The 19,993-nt window shown below is 41.1% G+C and overlaps 1 protein-coding gene across 1 annotated transcript in view; it reads left to right on the top strand.

Moving 5' to 3' along the window:
* LOC126212699 (uncharacterized) overlaps positions 1 to 19,993 on the top strand; it is a 106,801-nt gene that overhangs the window by 72,972 nt on the left and 13,836 nt on the right. Inside the window, exons 7-8 of the mRNA XM_049940114.1 lie at positions 3,964 to 4,056; positions 10,076 to 10,113. Coding sequence (XP_049796071.1) covers positions 3,964 to 4,056; positions 10,076 to 10,113 — 131 coding nt within the window. The remainder of the gene's footprint in view (positions 1 to 3,963; positions 4,057 to 10,075; positions 10,114 to 19,993) is intronic.

Here is a 19,993-nt window from a genome sequence, read left to right as displayed (position 1 = left end):
CATTTGGTCCAATGTGACTGATCCATTGTTCAGTAATCATTTGATTTAAAAATTCCCACTCTTCTCAATGTGGTGGTTCCCCATCCTGTTGTTAAATGAAGTCATTTGAATCAGTCTCCAATTGTGGGAAAAGAAAGTTCCCAAGCATATCAGGATAGGTGCTTCCTGTAACAGTGTTCTCCGCAAAGAAAAATGGACCATACTCCTTTTCCCATGAAACTGCACAAAACACATTAAATTTTGGAGGGTCCCTCTCATGTTGTACAACTTCACGTGGTTGTTCAGTATGCCATATTCTCACCACACGGTGATTCACTGTTCCATTTCAATGGAATGTTGGCTTGTCACTAAACAGTTAAGTGTGTAAGAGAACTGTCGTACTCCATCTTGCCAAGAACGAAATTACAGAACTCCACACGTTGTTGTTTCTTACCTTCACAAAGGGCTTGCACTAGCTGAATTTTGTGTGGTTTCATGTGTAAACGTTGATGCAACACACGCCAGATGGACATCAGTGCCATGTTCAGTTGTATGAAAGTCATGCTGAATGGTTATTACCGACCCGCACTGCGCAAAACATAGAACACAAAATGCTTTCTGTTGTCCTGATACCATTTTTACTTGAACTGAAGTAGGCGCACACTGCTGCTACCTAGTGGGAACCATGTAAAACTCAAGAGTTTGCTCTTTCCAACAGTATTTTGTTCCCACACATATCACAAATAACATAATTTTTTTCTTTTTTTTTTTCCCAAATCGGATGATTCATTCTGGTACACCCTGTATATAGCTTCTCATTTAATCTTAGTGTGATAATGGACAACTGAGGATAAATGCATTTGCTTTGCTCACAAACGATTAACTTCCTTGGAAGGTCTTGCTAGTAGTGAACATACTGCCATACTTGCACAGTGCAACAAGGTGTAAGACTATGAGGTTTTGTATGCATGAGATATAAAGCATTACAACACACAGGTAATAGAAATGTGAGGGCTGTGCTGTTCGAGTGTAAACTAATGTCGGTGTCTGAAGCAGGGGTAACTTCATCGTATGTAAGATGATAAAATTTCAGAAACTTAAACCGTAAGGATCCAAACTGGACAGTACAAACATAAAAAAAAATTGTTTCTAATAAAAGTAAAAATTTGTGGCCACGTTAACTAGGAAATATCTTGTCGAACGTTGTGTGTGTGGATAACTATTGCAAACGTGAGCGCATTCAAAGCCCCCCCCCCCCCCAAAAAAAATACAATAATTCTCTGTTTCTAATTGGTGTGATGAAATTTTGTATTTGTGGATTGGTTTTCATGTAAAAGGAGTGTCAATTGGTTTTACAAGTAAGTTAAAATATTTTTGCTGTCTGGATTCAGACCAGCAACCTACGGATATCATCTATTATTCAATAGTCCATTGCTCTACCAACCGAGCTACCAAATGATGTGCAAGGAAGTGGATGTAACAATAATTTTTGCTAAGAATTTATTAATGATGCTATCCTTTATTGCGACGTTTTTTTCCCCATCTTCTTATTCTTTGGAGCAGTCGAAAACACTTTTTGAAGAGATTTTATGGACGTATTTGTACAGTGTGGTAGTACATGCCATTTGTAATCCATTTTTCAAAACTTAAAAGTACAGAACAAGACATCACTGTGAGTTAGCTTTATGACAGTAGGGGCAGTGAGCTAGCCAGTGACATCACAGGCATCACATGACTTGAATGGAGCATTTTAGTGGCTTTCACATTATTTGAGTTTCATTTCCATTTTTATAAAATAATACTGAAATTCGAGAGGGGAAAAAAACATGTTGTGAACATAAAATGACGTGAAACTTCCTGACAGATTAAAACTGTGTTCCTGACTGAGACTCGAACTCGGGACCTTTGCCTTTTGTGGGCAAGTGCTCTACCAACTGAGCTACCCAAGCATGACTCACGACCCGTCCTCACAGCTTCAATTCTGCCAGAAGTTTGGAAGGTAGGAGACGAGGTACTGGCAGAATTGAAGCTGTGAGGACGAGTCGTGAGTCGTGCTTCGGTAGCTCACTTGGTAGAGCACTTGCCCGCGAAATGCAAAGGTCCCGAGTTCGAGTCTAGGTCCGGCACACAGTTTTAATCTGCCAGGAAGTTTCATATCAACGCACACTCTGCTGAAGAGTGAAAATCTCATTCTGATAAAATGACGTAATTAACCATTTAAGACAATTTCCTGAAAACAGTCAAATGCCCAATTGCTTGCATGTTACGAGGCTGATCGTGACAATTTTTTGTTGAACACAGTTATAGGCGATGAAACATAGGTTCATTACCTCAAATTGGAAACAAAACGGCAACCCATGGACTGGTGCCACAGCACGTCTTCTACGAAGAAAAAGTTGCTGCAGCCTCAACCAGTGAAGTCATGGTGACGGTCCTCTTCATTTTCGACAAAAAGCAACCAAACTTCTCCATTTCCGTGAGAACCCAAGGCTTAACCCTTTCGTGGATAAAATTCATTTTTTACAGATTTTTAAAATATTAAGGTGATAACAGTTTCTTTTCAGTCCCATTATTATATTTTCACCACCAAAATATTTTTTTAAGTTCTCAATTTTTTCACAACAGGAAGTGGGACACACATGTCCCATGAACCAACGCAAGATACCTTTTCTGCTGACTGACTGATTTTGTAATTTTTTTTTTTTTAGCCATAAACAGGATTTTGCGGATAATAAAATAACTACAAATTATACATGCATGTAATCTTTTTATTTGTGTAGAGCCAGTGTAAAAAATATTCATTACATTTCAGTTTTCATGATACATGATCAATACTTACAGAACTTTACATGCCATGAAACTTGGAAAAACATGGTGTGGCACAGAGTGGTACACCACAAGCAGTGCAAACAACTTTTGTTCTCTTCTCTTTAGAGTTTGTGCTGCAGAATCTGCATCGCTTCCTAGGGCCACTGTCTTTCGGTGCACGTTTGCCTATGTTCACGAGCCGGACGTCATCTGGCACACTACAGACTCCTCTCTTTGCTGGGAAGAAAGTGGGCATTGATCCCCTCTTTTTCCTGGATGAATACCCATTAATCAATTGTCTTGCTAATCTTTACAAATAATGTCTGCTGGGACACATGTGTCCCACTAATTTTATTTTGATTATAAGGTAGTACAGTCGCTGAGAAGTACATTCCACACTGTATTTGTAGCAAAAAAGTTATTATTAAGTTAATAACAAGATGAATTACTTACTTCAGACATCGCTGGAAAGTGAGAAATGATGAAAACTGAAGAATGCCACAAATAAGTGGCGTTGCAGTGGCCATATATACACCCCAGTCAACAAAAGTAGTTACCGCTTCTCTATTGCCTTTGCAGTGCAGTCCCGATTTTTTTCTTAGGTTCAGTACAGGCATCCCTAGATGGCAACACCGTGCAGAGCTGGGTAACATATATCCCGACACTCGAACTGGCGCTCAAAGTTAGTGGGACATATATGACCCATCAACCACGAAAGGGTCTGCGCACCCGAGAGGAGCTCACAAAACTTTCTTGGACTGATTTTCTTTATCCTCCCTACAGGCTGGATCTTGCACCTTCTGACTTCCACCTGTTTGGCGCAACGAAGGTTGCACACCGCAGGAAGTAGTACGTGGACGATGGGGAGGTTTGGGAGCTTATTGATGTGATAAGACATTGGCTCCAGCGTTGACCAGTAGACTGTTAACGTGTGGGTATACAGGCCCTCCCAGTTGGGTGGTGTAAGGCCGTTGCATTGAATGGAGATTATGTTGAAAAATAGGATTTTGTAGCCAGAAGAGTGGAAAATAATATGGTGTATTGGAATCCTGAATAAAACCAACTTTTCAGAAAAAAAAAATGTGTTGTATTACTTATTGAAAACTCCTCATATATGTTCCCCTGAGCTTTAGTTAAGGTTTCCATTATGTAGTTTCATCTTTCAATTTCTTTCAGGTTCTTGAAGACCTGCTACCAGTTTCGGAATGGACTAACAACATTAAAAGCGAGCCAGAATTAACAATCGACGAGGATGGAATGGAGAATAATGTAAGTACTCATTCCGTAGCATCTCTTGCACAGTAAGGATCTGAGACTTTATTCTACGTATTATATTCTGACTGTGAACTTTCCCCATGTAAGACTGTGGCTAATGTTAATGACACAAAAATTCCGAGAGAATTAAGTTCACTACATCGGCTAGTAGTCCTGATCCTGTCAGTTATCTTCAAAGACATTAAAGAAAGAAATATTGTTGTTCTCAATTGTAGTGTATAGTTCCTAATGACTCTAAGGAGAAACACATAGTCAGCAAACTGAGCCGTCGTTCGAGTCATCAGCTTGAAGACTAACTTTATGCAGCTCTCCTATCTGTCGATCCCGTCCTGGTCTTTTCATATTTGTGTAAACCCTGCATCCTATATCCATTTGAACCTGTTTGCTGTAATCGAGATTTGTTGTTTGTTTACAATTTTTACCCCCACACTTTTCTCCATTATCAAATTAATGATACCTCGATGCATCACGATGTTTTGTATCAACCTTCCCTCTTTTTAGTCAAATTTTGTCAGACAGATCTTTCTGCCAGAGTGGGATTCAGTGCATCTTCACTAATTACTGTGTGCACCCATAACCCCTAGCCTTGGCATTATGACAATATGATGAAAAAGTTAGTTACTACTCACCATATGGCAAAGATGTTGAGTCGCAGATAGGCACAACAAAAAGACTGCTGAAAAGGCCTTCATCAGAATTAGACACACACACACACACACACACACACACACACACACACACACACACACACACACACACACACACACACACTCTTCAACAGTTGTCACCCATTCCATTCTGAGAAATCCCTTCCATAAAGCCTAGCTATTTGTGGCCTTCACATCTGTATTGGTGATAAGTCCCTTCCAAAATACACTCAAGTTCTCACTTAGGCCTTCACGAATCATAATTACCCTCGCAACCTTGTACAGAAACAGATCTCCAGTGCCTTATGTCTCCAGTCACCCACCACCTTCTCAAGTCCCCACCATCCGCCCACAGAGGCGCATTCCGCTTGGGGCTCGATACTACCGAGGACTGGAGCAACCGAATCACCCGCCAAAGTTTCGACTACCTCTCATCGTGTCTTTAAATGAGAAATGTCCTATCCACTATCCATCCCACCCCTCCCACTGTGGTATTCCACTTCCCACCGAACCTGCACAATATCCTCATCTGTTCCTTCATAACCCATACTCCAAACCCATTACCTCATGGCTCATATCCCTGTAATAGACCTAGATGCAAGATCTCTCTCATACATCCTACCGCTACCACCACCACCACCACCACCACCACCACCTACTCCAGTCCACTCACAAGCATCACTTATCTCATCAAAGGCAGAAACCAGACCTGAACTACAAGCTACGCTGCAACCACTGTGCTGTGTTGTTCTTGCACACGATAGCCGACAAGCTGTCTGTCCGCAAGAATGGCCGCCGACAGCCAGTGGCCGAGAAACTGGAACATCCAGTTGTTGAGAAGCTACCCAACACAGCATTCTTCATTTCAATGCCTGCTTCACAGCCTGTGCCATCCAGATCCTTTCTACCAACGCCAGCTTTTCTGAATTCCACATGTGGGAACTCTCCCTGCAATATATCCTACATTCCCACAACTGTCCTGGCCTCAACCTTAGTCATTGGCCTTCATCCACCCATCCCCTTCAGAGTTTCCACTCCAGCACTACACAGCTTTCTATTTCAATTCCGACTACGCACTCCAGTTGCTCGCAGTTTGGTCTCAGCACCAAGATACAGTGGTTTTTATTGTGTGTGTGTGTGTTTTTCTATAATTCTGAAGAAGCCCTTACTTGTTTCATAGTCTTTTTGTTGTGCCTGTCTGCGACTCAGCATCTCCACTATATGGTGAGTAGTGATCTGTCCCTTTCATAAAATTATAATCATCCCATACCGGACTTTCAATTATTTAACATTTGGCATTCTTACATAACACAACAGTTCAGAAGCTTTTATTCTCATGTTATCTCTACTGATTATCATCCTTGTTTTACAGGATGATTCAAAAAGAATACCACAACTTTAAAAATGTGTATTTAATGAAAGAAACATAATATAACCTTCTGTTATACATCATTACAAAGAGTATTTAAAAAGGTTTTTTTTTCACTCAAAAACAAGTTCAGAGATGTTCAATATGGCCCCCTCCAGACACACGAGCAATATCAACCCGATACTCCAACTCGTTCCACACTCTCTGTAGCATATCAGGCGTAACAGTTTGGATAGCTGCTGTTATTTCTCATATCCTTAACATATCCTTAACATACCCCCATAAGAAAAAATCGCAGGGGGTAAGATCAGGGCTTCTTGGAGGCCAGTGATGAAGTGCTCTGTCACGGGCTGCCTGGCGGCCGATCCGTCGCCTCGGGTAGTTGACGTTCAGGTAGTTACGGACAGATAAGTGCCAATGTGGTGGCGCTCCATCCTGCTGAAATATGAATTGTTGTGCTTCTTGTTCGAGCTGAGGGAACAGCCAATTCTCTAACATCTCCAGATACTGTAGTCCAGTTACAGTAGCACCTTCGAAGAAAAAGGGACCAAAAACTTTATTGGCTGAAATGGCACAGAAAACGTTCACCTTAGGCGAGTCATGTTCATACTGAGTTGTTTCCCGCGGATTCTCAGTGCCCCATATACAGACATTGTGACGGTTGACTTTCCCGTTAGTGTGGAAAGTTGCTTCATCACTAAACACAATCTTTGAAATGAAAGATTCATCTGTTTCCATTTGAGCAAGGATAAAATCACAGAAATCGATTCTTTTAATCTTATCAGCTGCAGACAGTGCTTGAACCAATTTCAGACGATAAGGTTTCATAACTAACCTTTTTCGTAGGACTCTCCATACAGTCGATTGTGGAATTTGCAGCTCTCTGCTAGCTCTGCGAGTCGATTTTCCTGGGCTGCGAACAAATGCTTGCTGGATGCGTGCTACATTTTCCTCACTCGTTCTCGGCCGTCCAGAACTTTTCCCTTTGCACAAACACCCATTCTCTGTAAACTGTTTATACCAACATTTAATACACCACCTATCAGGAGGTTTAACACCATACTTCGTTCGAAATGCACGCCGAACAACTGTCGTCGATTCACTTCTGCCGTACTCAATAACACAAAAAGCTTTCTGTCGAGCGGTCGCCATCTTAGCATCAACTGATGCTGACGCCTAGTCAACAGCACCTCAAACGAACGAATGTACAACTAAATGAAACTTTATAGCTCCCTTAATTCGCCGACAGATAGTGCTTAGCTCTGCCTTTTGTCGTTGCAGAGTTTTAAATTCCTAAAGTTGTGGTATTCTTTTTGAATCACCCTGTATTTCCATATGAGGTTATGCTGTAGAAAAAAGAAAAAAACTTTCCAGAAGGACTACCCAACATTTAATTTTCTCATGTAAGCTTATCTTAAAATTGCCAGTCTGCATATCATATCCAATACATTCCTCCTGTCATCAGTTAGTGTACGGGACAAATACCAGATCTCAGCCACTTCCCTGTTCACACATGCTAATTTAATTTTTCCGACATCTTCACACTTAATTTGGCTGCACTCACGAGAAACCCCTCGAATACGAGGTCGCAAGTTCCACCTTTAGTAAAGCTCATTTGACTTGTGTTAACAGTTATGACAAGAAAAATATTAGCTGCTAATGACTCACAATGTGCATCAGCAGAGTAACATAAAATGAGTGTCTGCGAGGTGCAGAGACCGACCTTCTGTGGGATGTAAAAAATCTGTTAAAAAAATTCTGGCACTTTGTCCACAAAATTTTTCTGCGCTTACCTTTTACTTATTGTGCACAGTTTCCATCAAAATTCTCTACTCCACAATTGATACACTGCTTCCAAAACCGTTTCCACTTCCGGAAACAGTCTTGTTACGCCTCTTGCTGGTTGCGCGAAGCGCCGTCTGTGAATTTTCTTTTCTCTCGCCTATCGTTGCAAATCTTTGTCCTTTCAACAGGATTTTCAACTTTGGAAATAAAAAAAGTCTGCAGGGACCAGGTCTGGAGATTGGAGAGCATGAGGCAGCACAGTGATTTTATTTTTTGTGCAATAGTCGTGCACCAATAGGGATGAATGTGCAGTTATGTTGTTATGATGCAAGAGCCACGAATAGTGTCACCACATTACAGGCCATTTCCTTCTCACATTTTCTCACAGGTGTTGCAACACATCCCAATAGTACCATTGAGTAACAGTTTGTCGCTCTGGCCCAAATTCGTGATGAACTAATCCTTAAAAGTAAAAAAAAAACTTATCAGCATGGTTTTGACATTTGACTCGACTCGACGAGCTTTTTTTAGTCTTGGAGAACCTGTGCCGACCCATGAAGAAGATTGAACCTTTGTCTCAACATCATAACCATAGACCCATCCCTCATCACCAGTTATGATTTTCTTAAAGAACATCTCATTCTCATTTGTGAATTCCAAAAACTCTCCACAGATTGCGAGGCTGAGGTCTTTCTGGCCTCGACTCACGAGCCTTGGGACGAACTTGGGGGCAACACGATGCATTCAAAGATGCTATCAGGATTTCATGACATAATCCAACTAAAATGTTACATTCTTCTGCAATCTCTTTGCCAGTTAGGCTTCAAATGGCACTCACAACTTCGTTGATGTTCCTGACACGAGCTTCGTCGGTAGATGTCAAAGGGCACCCTGAAAGAAAAGCGTGTTTAATTTCCGTCGGGCCATTTTTAAACCATGTGAACCATTCATAAAGGTTTTCTTGAATTTCACACAAAATTTAAATCAGGTGTGTTGCTCCTTTAACTCTTCCATCTCGGAATTCACAAACTGTGCAACACAACGTTCTACTCAATACACCACTGAAAAATAACTAAGAGACATACAAAAATGAAACTTCTGACAGTCACATATTAAACACAGGCATATGAGGTGCAACAATAAAGTAATGAGACTGATTTTCTTTGCAAGATGTGGAAACCCAGCAGGCGTGCATAGGCACAATATCTTTGACCTTTGTCTATAAGCTGCTTCTAGTCCAAGCGGCACATCCATGCAACTGCTCAGTCGTGACTTGTGCTGTAATAAGTTAACACATGCTTGTGTCTCTTGTCACAGAAATGGAAACGCATAATATTGCGCGACAGTATGCCAATGTGACAACTTACGGTAAGCTTCAGAAGGCTTTTGGAGAGGAGGTTATGTCAAGAGTTCAAATATTTCGTTGGCATAAAACGTTTAGTGAAGGCAGAATGAATGTTGAAGATGAAGACCGCAGTGGACGACCATCAACCTCACGGACGGATGTCAACTTGGCCAGGGAGCGTGAACTCGTATGATCTGATCAAAGATTATCCGTGACAATGATTGCAGAAGAACTGAACATTATTCTCCTTGGTTTTCGCACTTTTAAATTTGCATTCTGTTTCCATAACATGAACATATGCCTTACATTTGAGTAATTCTCATGATCTGGGTTGGAGATGGTATTCTTTGTTTTATGTGCCTTGAATTGCTCAGTCATGGGCTGCCTGCTGTAACTAAACTGAATGAGCAAGATTACATTATTGTTTATACACAATGCATCTGTTTTCAAATCCTGAACTGTAGATGTGTCATGGGCAGTGCTGTTCAGCTACATTATGGCAGAGAATCACTTTTTATTAGTGTCCACAATAGTCTGTCCTGTGAGAAAAAATATAAATTATTCTGTGCAACATAATTTTGATTTCTTAACCAAACATATTCATGACTGTAAAGTTTCTAGCACAAGTTTCATGTACCTGGGGGACATGGTGACATGTAAGAGACTGATGCTGTAGGTGCCTACACTGTTCAGAGTAATAACCTGGATCTGCCAAGTAATTTCTGCTGACGGAGACTAAATTTTTATTACTTTTTCTGTATATTGTCGATAACCAGTCTTGTTGAATAATCAAATTTCTGTGATAGTTTATTATTGTGTGTATCATAACTTCTTGAATTTATATAGTACAACCATTACTTGTTACAGGACATGGTCTCAACAGAATATGCATCAAATACTACATGGTAAGTTTCACTGTTTATCTCTTTATTTATGCTTTTATTGTTTTTTACGAGGTTAAGGATCTCGGGCCATCTCTTAAAAGTACCAAGGCATCCTCTTTGGAGGATTTGTTTACAGTAACATTCCATTATACAATGTCAAGATACTCTGCAACCTGCTACTCACAGAAGATGATGGTTGATGGATTGAACATGAGATAGACGGCACTCGTGCCCCTTGTGGGTGCCCCTTCGTGTGTGTTCTTCCGCCATAGAAAACCTTCCCATACACCTCCATGCGATACGTGTCACAGACTCTCCTAATTCTTTGTGCGACTGTTTTATCGGAAGATAATTTAAATCACAAATTTCTTCCATGTGATTGGTTTCACAATCAGCAAGTCATTTTAGGCGAGAGAGTAAGCCAGTGGTAAGCCAATGGAAAACAAATGTCTCCCCACCCCCCAGTATTATGTCTCCACATGCAGAAAATACTACAACTTATTCAATCTTCATGGACTTTTTGAGAGACTGTAACCATCCGATATAACTGAATGTATTACAACAAAGAGCTACTGTACCATGTGCTATGTACATCTATGAACAATTATTTTTAAATCAGATGCACCACTTCAGTAATATGCTGCTGACAAGGGAACCTCCCCATCACACCCCCCTCAGATTTAGTTATAAGTTGGCACAGTGGATAGGCCTTGAAAAACTGAACGCAGGTCAATCGAGGAAACAGAAGTTGTGTGGAACCATGAAAAAAATTAGTAAAATGTACAAACTCAGTAGTCCATGCGCAAGATAGGCAACATCAAGGAGGACGTGAGCTCAGGAGCGCCATGGTCCCGTGGTTAGTGTGAGTAGCTGCGGAATGAGAGGTCCTTGGTTCAAGTCTTCCCTCGACTGAAAATTTTACTTTCTTTATTTTCTCAAAGTTACGATCTGTCCGTTCGTTCATTGACGTCTCTGTTCACTGCAATAAGTTTAGTGTCTGTGTTTTGCGACCGCACCGCAAAACTGTGCGATTAGTAGACAAAAGGACGTGCCTCTCCAATGGGAACCGAAAATATTTGATTGCAAGGTCATAGGTCAACCGATTCCTCCACGGGAAAACAAGTCTGATATATCCTATACGACACTGGTGACGGCATGTGCGTCACATGACAGGAATATGTTGTCGACCCACCTAACCTATACACTTAGCGAATGGGTAAAAAGAGTCTTCTACCTTGCCCGATTTAGGTTTTCTTGTGGATGTGATAATCACTCCCAAAAAAGTGATGAAAACATAAGAGTTTGTCACATAAACTAAAAATAAAAAATTAAAATTTTCACTCGAGGGAAGACTTGAACCTAGGACCTCTTGTTCTGTAGCTGCTCTCGCTAACCACGGGACTGTGGCGCTCCTCGACTCCAAGTGTCCTTGGTGTTGCCTATCTTCGCATGGACTATTCAGTTTGTATATTTTGCTTATTTTTTTCATAGTTCCACACAACTTCTTCCTGTTTTCTCGATTGATCTGTGTTCAGTTTTTCAAGGCCTATCCACTGTGTCAACTTATAACTAAATGTGAGTGGGGTGCGATGGGGAGGTTCCCTTGTGAGTACATGGTAAGTACACCAAGTGTCAGTATATAAGAATAAACACTAACAATAATATGTACAGGATAAATTGTTACTCACCACATAGAGGAGTTGAGTTGCAGGTAGGCAATGTGAAAAAGACTGCTAAAATATTAAGCTTTTAGACAAAGTCCTTTTTAAGTAGAAGACTCACACAGGCACAGCTCATACACACTCTGGGTGCTGGAGCCTGCCTGTGGTTGATGTGAGCAGCAAGCTGCGGGGGGGTGGATAATGAGGATAAGGAGGTGGTATGGGGCTAGAGGAATTCTTTCTAAGCACTTGGAATCCTCAGTGTTGCACCTGGTTCAGATTCATTGATGACATCTTCATGATCTGGATCAAGGATGAGGACACCCTATCCCCATTCCCCCTGAACCCCAACCCCTTCTCCCCCAATCGCTTCACCTGGTCCTCCTCAACCCAACAAACCACCTTCTTCTATGTTGACCTTCTAACAATACTCCAACAGCAGTTCTAGCTAAAATACTTCTCATTACGAGAGATTCATCGTAATATGAGAGTGGTGTAATTTTTGCAGTGAATACTTAGCTTGGAACTGTTGAATCTCCTCCACCAATAAAGTCCGTTAGGAGATGTATTATGCAGATTTGCGTGGATTTCAGACATGATGCAAACTTGGATGTTAAAATAATATTTTCCAACACACTGATGAATCCTTTGAACAGCAAATATATTTTCCATAAGCATTAAAAAAGTTATTCACACAGCAATTGTTAAAGACTTTGGTAATTACATTTGCCAAACTATGACTGACGTAAAGTACTTGCATGGTTCAGTATATACCCATTCGTAACAATACATTTTCTTTGAACTATTGTCAAGAACAATTACATTTACTGATTTATAATGAAAAGTTAATGATTTACAACAAACTGTTAGTGCAGTTTTAAAAACAATAAATGATTTTTTCCCCCCTGGAAATTTGGTTATGAAGTTACAATAACAATACCTATCATAAAATCATTAATTACATCTTGATTTCACATTGGATTTTATTCCTGACATTAATTGAGGTACAGTACAAAGTGCCAAAATGGAATTTCAGGGTAAAGTTTTGTATGATAATTTCATAGTATTAAATTGACTGAAAGTCAATCTTATTTACATCAGAATGTTCAAGAACCATTTATGGAAAAGTTAATTACCAGTGATCTGATTGGTTTTTCATTATTGACATGATACATAAAGTGCACAAGTCACATTAAGTACACCAGATGACTGATAAATGTTCGAAAAGTCTTTTTTAAAAAGTTGAAATTTATGAATTTTACTAATTAATTATTTGTTTAATAAAATTGTAGATATTTTTCCTAACACTTCTATTGGTATGTAATAAGCAATCGTGAGAATGAAATAATAAATTTTTCCGAAACGTATGATAGGATGTTAAAAAACTAATTGTAACTTTTTTTTAGTTGCAGTTAAATGACCTGAAATAATGTTAATGATGTTGATTCAGTATATAAGTGCACCATACAGTTTAATTTGCTGATAGAAATTAAGAAAAACCATGCTTTCTAACTTTTGTCCATTACATATTGTAGACTGGATAGTATACAATCTGCTAAACTTTTAGTGGTATCATAGCATTTATTAACCACACTATAACTAGTCCTATTACAAGCTCAACCCCAAAAATGACCACATCAATACCTCCATCCATATCAAACCTGCCAACCACCAGCAATACCTTCACTTCGACAGCTGCTACCTGTTCCATACAAAGAAGTGGCTTCTGTACAGCCTAGCCACATCCCGTGGCTGTCACGTGTAGCAATGAATGGACCCTCTTGAAATATACTGATGGTCTTACTGTGAGGCCTTCACAGGCCGTCATTATCCTCCCAACATTGCACGGAAACAGATCTCCTGTTCCGTATCTCTCCAGTCACCTGCCACCTCCTGAAGTACCACTGTCTGGGTACGAAGGAGCATTCCACTCGTAACTCAGTACTACCCAGGACTGGAGAAACTGAATTGCATTCTCTGACAGGTTTTCAACTACCTCTCGCCGTGCCCTGAAATCGGGAATGTCCTATACACTATCCGTCCCACCCCTCCCACAGTGGTGTTCCACTACCGCTGAACATACACTATATCCTTGTTCGTGCCTACACAGTGCCTATTCCTGACCCCCTTTGTAGTCCAGTCCGATCACAAGCATAACCTAGCCCATCAGAGACAGGGCTATGTGTGAAACCGGTCGTTTGATCTACACGCTGAGCTGAAACCACAGCATTACATTCTATATGGGCACGACAGCTGACAAGCTGTCTGTCTGCACGAATGGCCACCGTCAAACTGTGCTCGAGGAACAGCTGACCCACTCGGTTTCTGAGCACGCCGCCCAACACGACGTTCTTCATTTTAATGACTGCACTCAGCCTGTGCTGTCTGGATCCTTCCTAACAACACCAGCTTTTCTTAATTGCGCACATGGGAACTCCCTCTGCAATATATCCTACATTCCCGTAACCCTACATCTACATCTGCATTTATACTCCGCAAGCCACCCAACGGTGTGTGGCGGAGGGCACTTTACGTGCCAATGTCATTACCTCCCCTTTCTGTTCCAGTCGCGTACGGTTCACGGGAAGAACGACTGTCTGAAAGCCTCCGTGCGCGCTCGAATCTCTCTAATTTTACATTCGTGATCTCCTCGGGAGGTATAAGTAGGGGGAAGCAATATATTCGATACCTCATCCAGAAACGCACCCTCTCGAAACCTGGCGAGCAAGCTACACCGCGATGCAGAGCGCCTCTCTTGCAGAGTCTGCCGCTTGAGTTTATTAAACATCTCCGTAACGCTATCACGGTTACCAAATAACCCTGTGATGAAACGCGCCGCTCTTCTTTGGATCTTCTCTATCTCCTCCGTCAACCCGATCTGGTACGGATCCCACACTGATGAGCAATACTCAAGTATAGGTCGAACGAGTGTTTTGTAAGCCACCTCCTTTGTTGATGGACTACATTTTCGAAGGACTCTCGCAATGAATCTCAACCTGGTACCCGCCTTACCGACAATTAATTTTATGTGATCATTCCCCTTCAAATCGTTCCGCACGCATACTCCCAGATATTTTACAGAAGTAACTGCTACCAGTGTTTGTTCCGCTATCATATAATCGTACAATAAAGGACCCTTGTTTCTATGTATTCGCAATACATTACATTTGTCTATGTTAAGGGTCATTTGCCACTCCCTGCACCAAGTGCCTATCCGCTGCAGATCTTCCTGCATTTTGCTACAATTTTCTAATGCTGCAACTTCTCTATATACTACAGCATCATCCGCGAAAAGCCGCATGGAACTTCCGACACTATCTATACACAAACACACACACAAAATTCAAGCTTTCGCAACAAATTGTTGCCTCATCAGGAAAGAGGGAAGGAGAGGGAAAGACGAAAGGATGTGGGTTTTAGGGAGAGCGTAAGGAGTCATTCCAATCCCGGGAGCGGAAAGACTTACCTTAGGGGGAAAAAAGGACGGGTATACACATATACAGACACAAGCAGACAGAAATATGTCTGCTTGTGTCTGTATATGTGTGGATGGATATGTGTGTGTATGCGAGTGTATACCCGTCCTTTTTTCCCCCTAAGGTAAGTCTTTCCGCTCCCGGGATTGGAATGACTCCTTACCCTCTCCCTTAAAACCCACATCCTTTCGTCTTTCCCTCTCCTTCCCTCTTTCCTGATGAGGCAACAGTTTGTTGCGAAAGCTCGAATTTTGTGTGTATGTTTGTGTTTGTTTGTGTGTCTATCGACCTGCCAGCGCTTTCGTTCGGTAAGTCACATCATCTTTGTTTTTAGATATATTTTTCCCATGTGGAATGTTTCCCTCTATATATATATATATATATATATATATATATATATATATATATATATATATATATATATATATATATATATATATAAAAGAGGAAGGAGAGGGAAAGACGAAAGGATGTGGGTTTTAAGGGAGAGGGTAAGGAGTCATTCCAATCCCGGGAGCGGAAAGACTTACCTTAGGGGCACGTGGAATGTTTCCCTATATATATATATATATATCTTCATCCTTCATTAGTCATTGTTCTTCACCCTCCAGTCCCCTTCCATGTTCACATTCTAGCACTACAGAGCCCTCTATTCCACCAATGCACCTACACTCTTCTTACTTCTCTCCTTTTCTGTTCCTCTGCCCACTCTCCATGTAACTTCCGAACTGCATCTGGGTGCTCTGCCTCTCCCCACTTTGTCTCTGAAAGCACCCTCAAGCAGCACTATGCCGTCCCCACCCATACACTGCTATCGCTTCCCTCCCTCCCCACCCCCGTCTCCTTGCCTCCCCCCCCCCTCCCCCCATTTAGACCCTGTAGCTAACAGTCTGGCCTTGGCAGCCAGAGACTGCATTCGCGCGCACGTTTGGTTTGTGTGTGTGTGTGTGTGTGTGTGTGTGTGTGTGTGTGTGTGTGTAATTTGGATGAAGGCCTTACTTGCCTAGCAGTCATCTTGCCCTGCTTATCTGTGAATAAACATCTTGGTTATATGGTGAGTGACCATCTATCCTTCTCATAATATTGTCATTATTCCATCCTGGATTTTCCATTGTTTAAAAGACAAAGAGACAGAAAGGTGTGGTTCCTGTGCCATACGCTGTGCATGTGATGTGCAAGCTATGGGGACTGGCATCAATCCAGGGGCCAATAACAGTGAACGTAATTAATCAAGTGATTTTTTAAGCAGAAGTTGAAAAACAGTGTCTTCAGTGATATGGGTATGACAAAGGCACAATTGAAAAGTACCGGTTCTCTTGTGGCATTCAGAGCAAGTGACAGTGAACAATTACATGAAGTTGTGTTTGATGATGTGTGTTCTATAGTTGTCGACATTATTAATGTATATACGTAAATATTTTTTGGTAAGTTACCAGCACATTTACTTAATTCATGCTTTCAACCGATTCTCCGTAAACTTCAGGTACTGTTTGAGATATGGCTTCCTTCAAAATGCAAAATAAATATGTTGCAAAAATATTACAAACAGTGCTGAAAACTGTTTACAATTAACACATATTGCAAACTTGAGTGTGCACATCACTTTACACCTCTCCCAATCCCCATTTCATGTGTTTGCTAAGGAACAATCAGTGCTATCAAGGTTTTTCTGGTGTAGAGTTCCTTCATCAGTTTCCTGCCCTTCCAGTCTACACCAACATCCCATAAGCTCATCAGGAGCATATTCCACTTTACTATGTCAAAAGCTTTTTCTCAGTTGACTATACTAATATACTTATACTTGTTAGCTTCCATCATTCTTTGTCCAATCATCCCCAGTATCCAGTAGCACCTTGTTTCATCCATTCCTGAATCCAGATTGATAACCCCTCATCTTTTCCTCAGTTTTTCTTTCTTTCTTTTTTTCTTTTTTTAAATTCTGTGAACATGCGGTCATACAGGGCTTTTTTAATGTGGCGTTTAAAACTGCTGTATAATCTTTGCACTCCTTGGTGTTCCATTTATATGGTAAGTACAGCAGAAAAGTTTTAACTAGGTCTTTAGCCCAAATGCCCTTGTTGTATATCATATAGATAAGGTTGATCAGTCTGGGTATTGTGGTATCACCCAAGAGCTCCAGCTGGTATTTTATCATAGCCCATTGCTTTCCTCTGTCTGAGATCTTTAATGGCCTTCTCACATCTCAATATCTTTGCTCCACAGTCCATTTCAGTTAATGCTCCAATTTCACATGCATATGGTCACCTCGTGTGCCATATAAATCTTAGACATATGCTTTCAATGCCTGTTGATTCTGTTCTATGCCTCCTGTGGTCTTTCAATTTTTTTTTTAGTTTTTCTTAATATGTCGTTTGCTGACTATTTTTGTTACTTTGTTAGATATGTTGCTGATTCTGTACATTAACTTGTAATGTATCACCATTTTCCAGTTCTTAGTTTTCCTTGCACCGATTTTTCATCCATTCTTCTCAAACCTGATCATCATTAGAAAATTGTAGCGAAATGCAGGAAGATCTGCAGTGGATAGGCACTTGGTGCAGGGAGTGGCAACTGACCCTTAACATAGAAAAATGTAATGTATTACGAATACATAGAAAGAAGGATCCTTTATTGTATGATTATATGATAGCGGAACAAACACTGGTAGCAGTTACTTCTGTAAAATATCTGGGAGTATGCGTGCGGAACGATTTGAAGTGGAATGATCATATAAAATTAATTGTTGGTAAGGCGGGTACCAGGTTGAGATTCATTGGGAGAGTCCTTAGAGAATGTAGTCCATCAACAAAGGAGGTGGATTACAAAACCCTCGTTCCACCTATACTTGAGTATTGCTCATCAGTGTGGGATCCGTACCAGGCCTGGTTGACGGAGGAGATAGAGAAGATCCAAAGAAGAGCGGCGCGTTTCGTCACAGGGTTATTTGGTAAGCGTGATAGCGTTACGGAGATGTTTAACAAACTCAAGTGGCAGACTCTGCAAGAGAGGCGCTCTGCATCGCGGTGTAGCTTGCTCGCCAGGTTTCGAGAGAGTGTGTTTCTGGATGAGGTATCGAATACATTGCTTCCCCCTACTTATACCTCCCGAGGAGATCACGAATGTAAAATTAGAGAGATTAGAGCACGCACGGAGGCTTTCAGACAGTCGTTCTTCCCGCGAACCATACGCGACTGGAACAGGAAAGGGAGGTAATGACAGTGGCACGTAAAGTGCCCTCCGCCACACACCGTTGGGTGGCTTGTGGAGTATAAATGTAGATGTAGATGTAGGGTTACGGGAATGTAGGATATATTGCAGAGGGAGTTCCCATGTGCGCAATTAAGAAAAGCTGGTGTTGATAGGAAGGATCCAGACAGCACAGGCTGAATGCAGTCATTAAAATGAAGAACCTCGTGTTGAGTGGCGTGCTCAGAAACCGAGTGGTCCAGCCGTTCCTCAAGCACAGTTTGACGGTGGCCATTCGTGCAGACAGACAGCTTGTCAGCTGTCGTGCCCATATAGAATGTAATGCTGTGGTTTCAGCTCAGCGTGTAGATCAAACGACCGGTTTCACACACAGCCCTGTCTCTGATGGGCTAGGTTATGCTTGTGATCGGACTGGAGCACAAGAGGGTCAGGAGTAGGCACTGTGTAGGCAAGGACAGGGGTATAGTGTATGTTCAGCGGTAGTGGAACACCACTGTGAGAGGGGTGGGACGGATAGTGTATAGGACATTCCCGATTTCAGGGCACGGTGAGAGGTAGTTGAAAACCTGTCAGAGAATGCAATTCAGTTTCTCCAGTCCTGGGTAGTACTGAGTCACGAGTGGAATGCTCCTTCGTACCCAGACAGTGGTACTTCAGGAGGTGGCAGGTGACTGGAGAGATACGGAACAGGAGATCTGTTTCCGTGCAATGTTCGGAGGATAATGACGGCCTGTGAAGGCCTCACAGTAAGACCATCGGTATATTTCAAGAGGGTCCATTCATTGCTACAGGTGTGACAGCCACGGGATGTAGCTAGGCTGTACAGAAGCCACTTCTTTGTACGGAACAGGTAGCAGCTGTCGAAGTGGAAGTATTGCTGGTGGTTGGCAGGTTTGATAAGAATGGAGGTATTGATGTGGTTATTTTTGGGGTTGAGCTTGTAATAGGACTAGTTATAGGGTGGTTAATTAATGCTTTGATACCACTAAAAGTTTAGCAGATTGTATACTATCCAGTCTACAATATGTAATGGATGAAAGTTAGAAAGCATGGTTTTTCTTAATTTCTACCAGAAAATTAAACTGTATGGTGCACTTATATACTGAATCAACATCATTAACATTATTTCAGGTCATTTAACTGTAACTAAAAGAAAGTTACAATTAGTTAGAAAACCTGATGATGCAAATTAACATCCTATCATACGTTTCAGAAAAATTTATTATTTCATTCTCATGATTGCTTACTACATACCAATAGAAGTGCTAGGAAATATCTACATTTTTATTAACCAAATAATTAATTAGTAAAATTCATAAATTTCAACTTTTTAAAAAAGACTTTTGGAACATTTATCAGTCATCTGGTGTACTTAATGTGACTTGTGCACTTTATGTATCATGCCAATAATGAAAAACCAATCAGATCACTGGTAATTAACTTTTCCATAAATGATTCTGATGTAAATAAGAGGGACTTTCAGTCAGTTTAATACTACAAAATTATCATACAAAACTTTACCCTGAAATTCTGTTTTGGCACTTTGTACTGTACCTC

This window comes from Schistocerca nitens, chromosome 11, assembly GCF_023898315.1.
Source record: "Schistocerca nitens isolate TAMUIC-IGC-003100 chromosome 11, iqSchNite1.1, whole genome shotgun sequence".
Taxonomy (NCBI): Eukaryota; Metazoa; Arthropoda; class Insecta; order Orthoptera; family Acrididae; genus Schistocerca; species Schistocerca nitens.
This window is presented reverse-complemented; position numbering and strand designations above follow the sequence as displayed.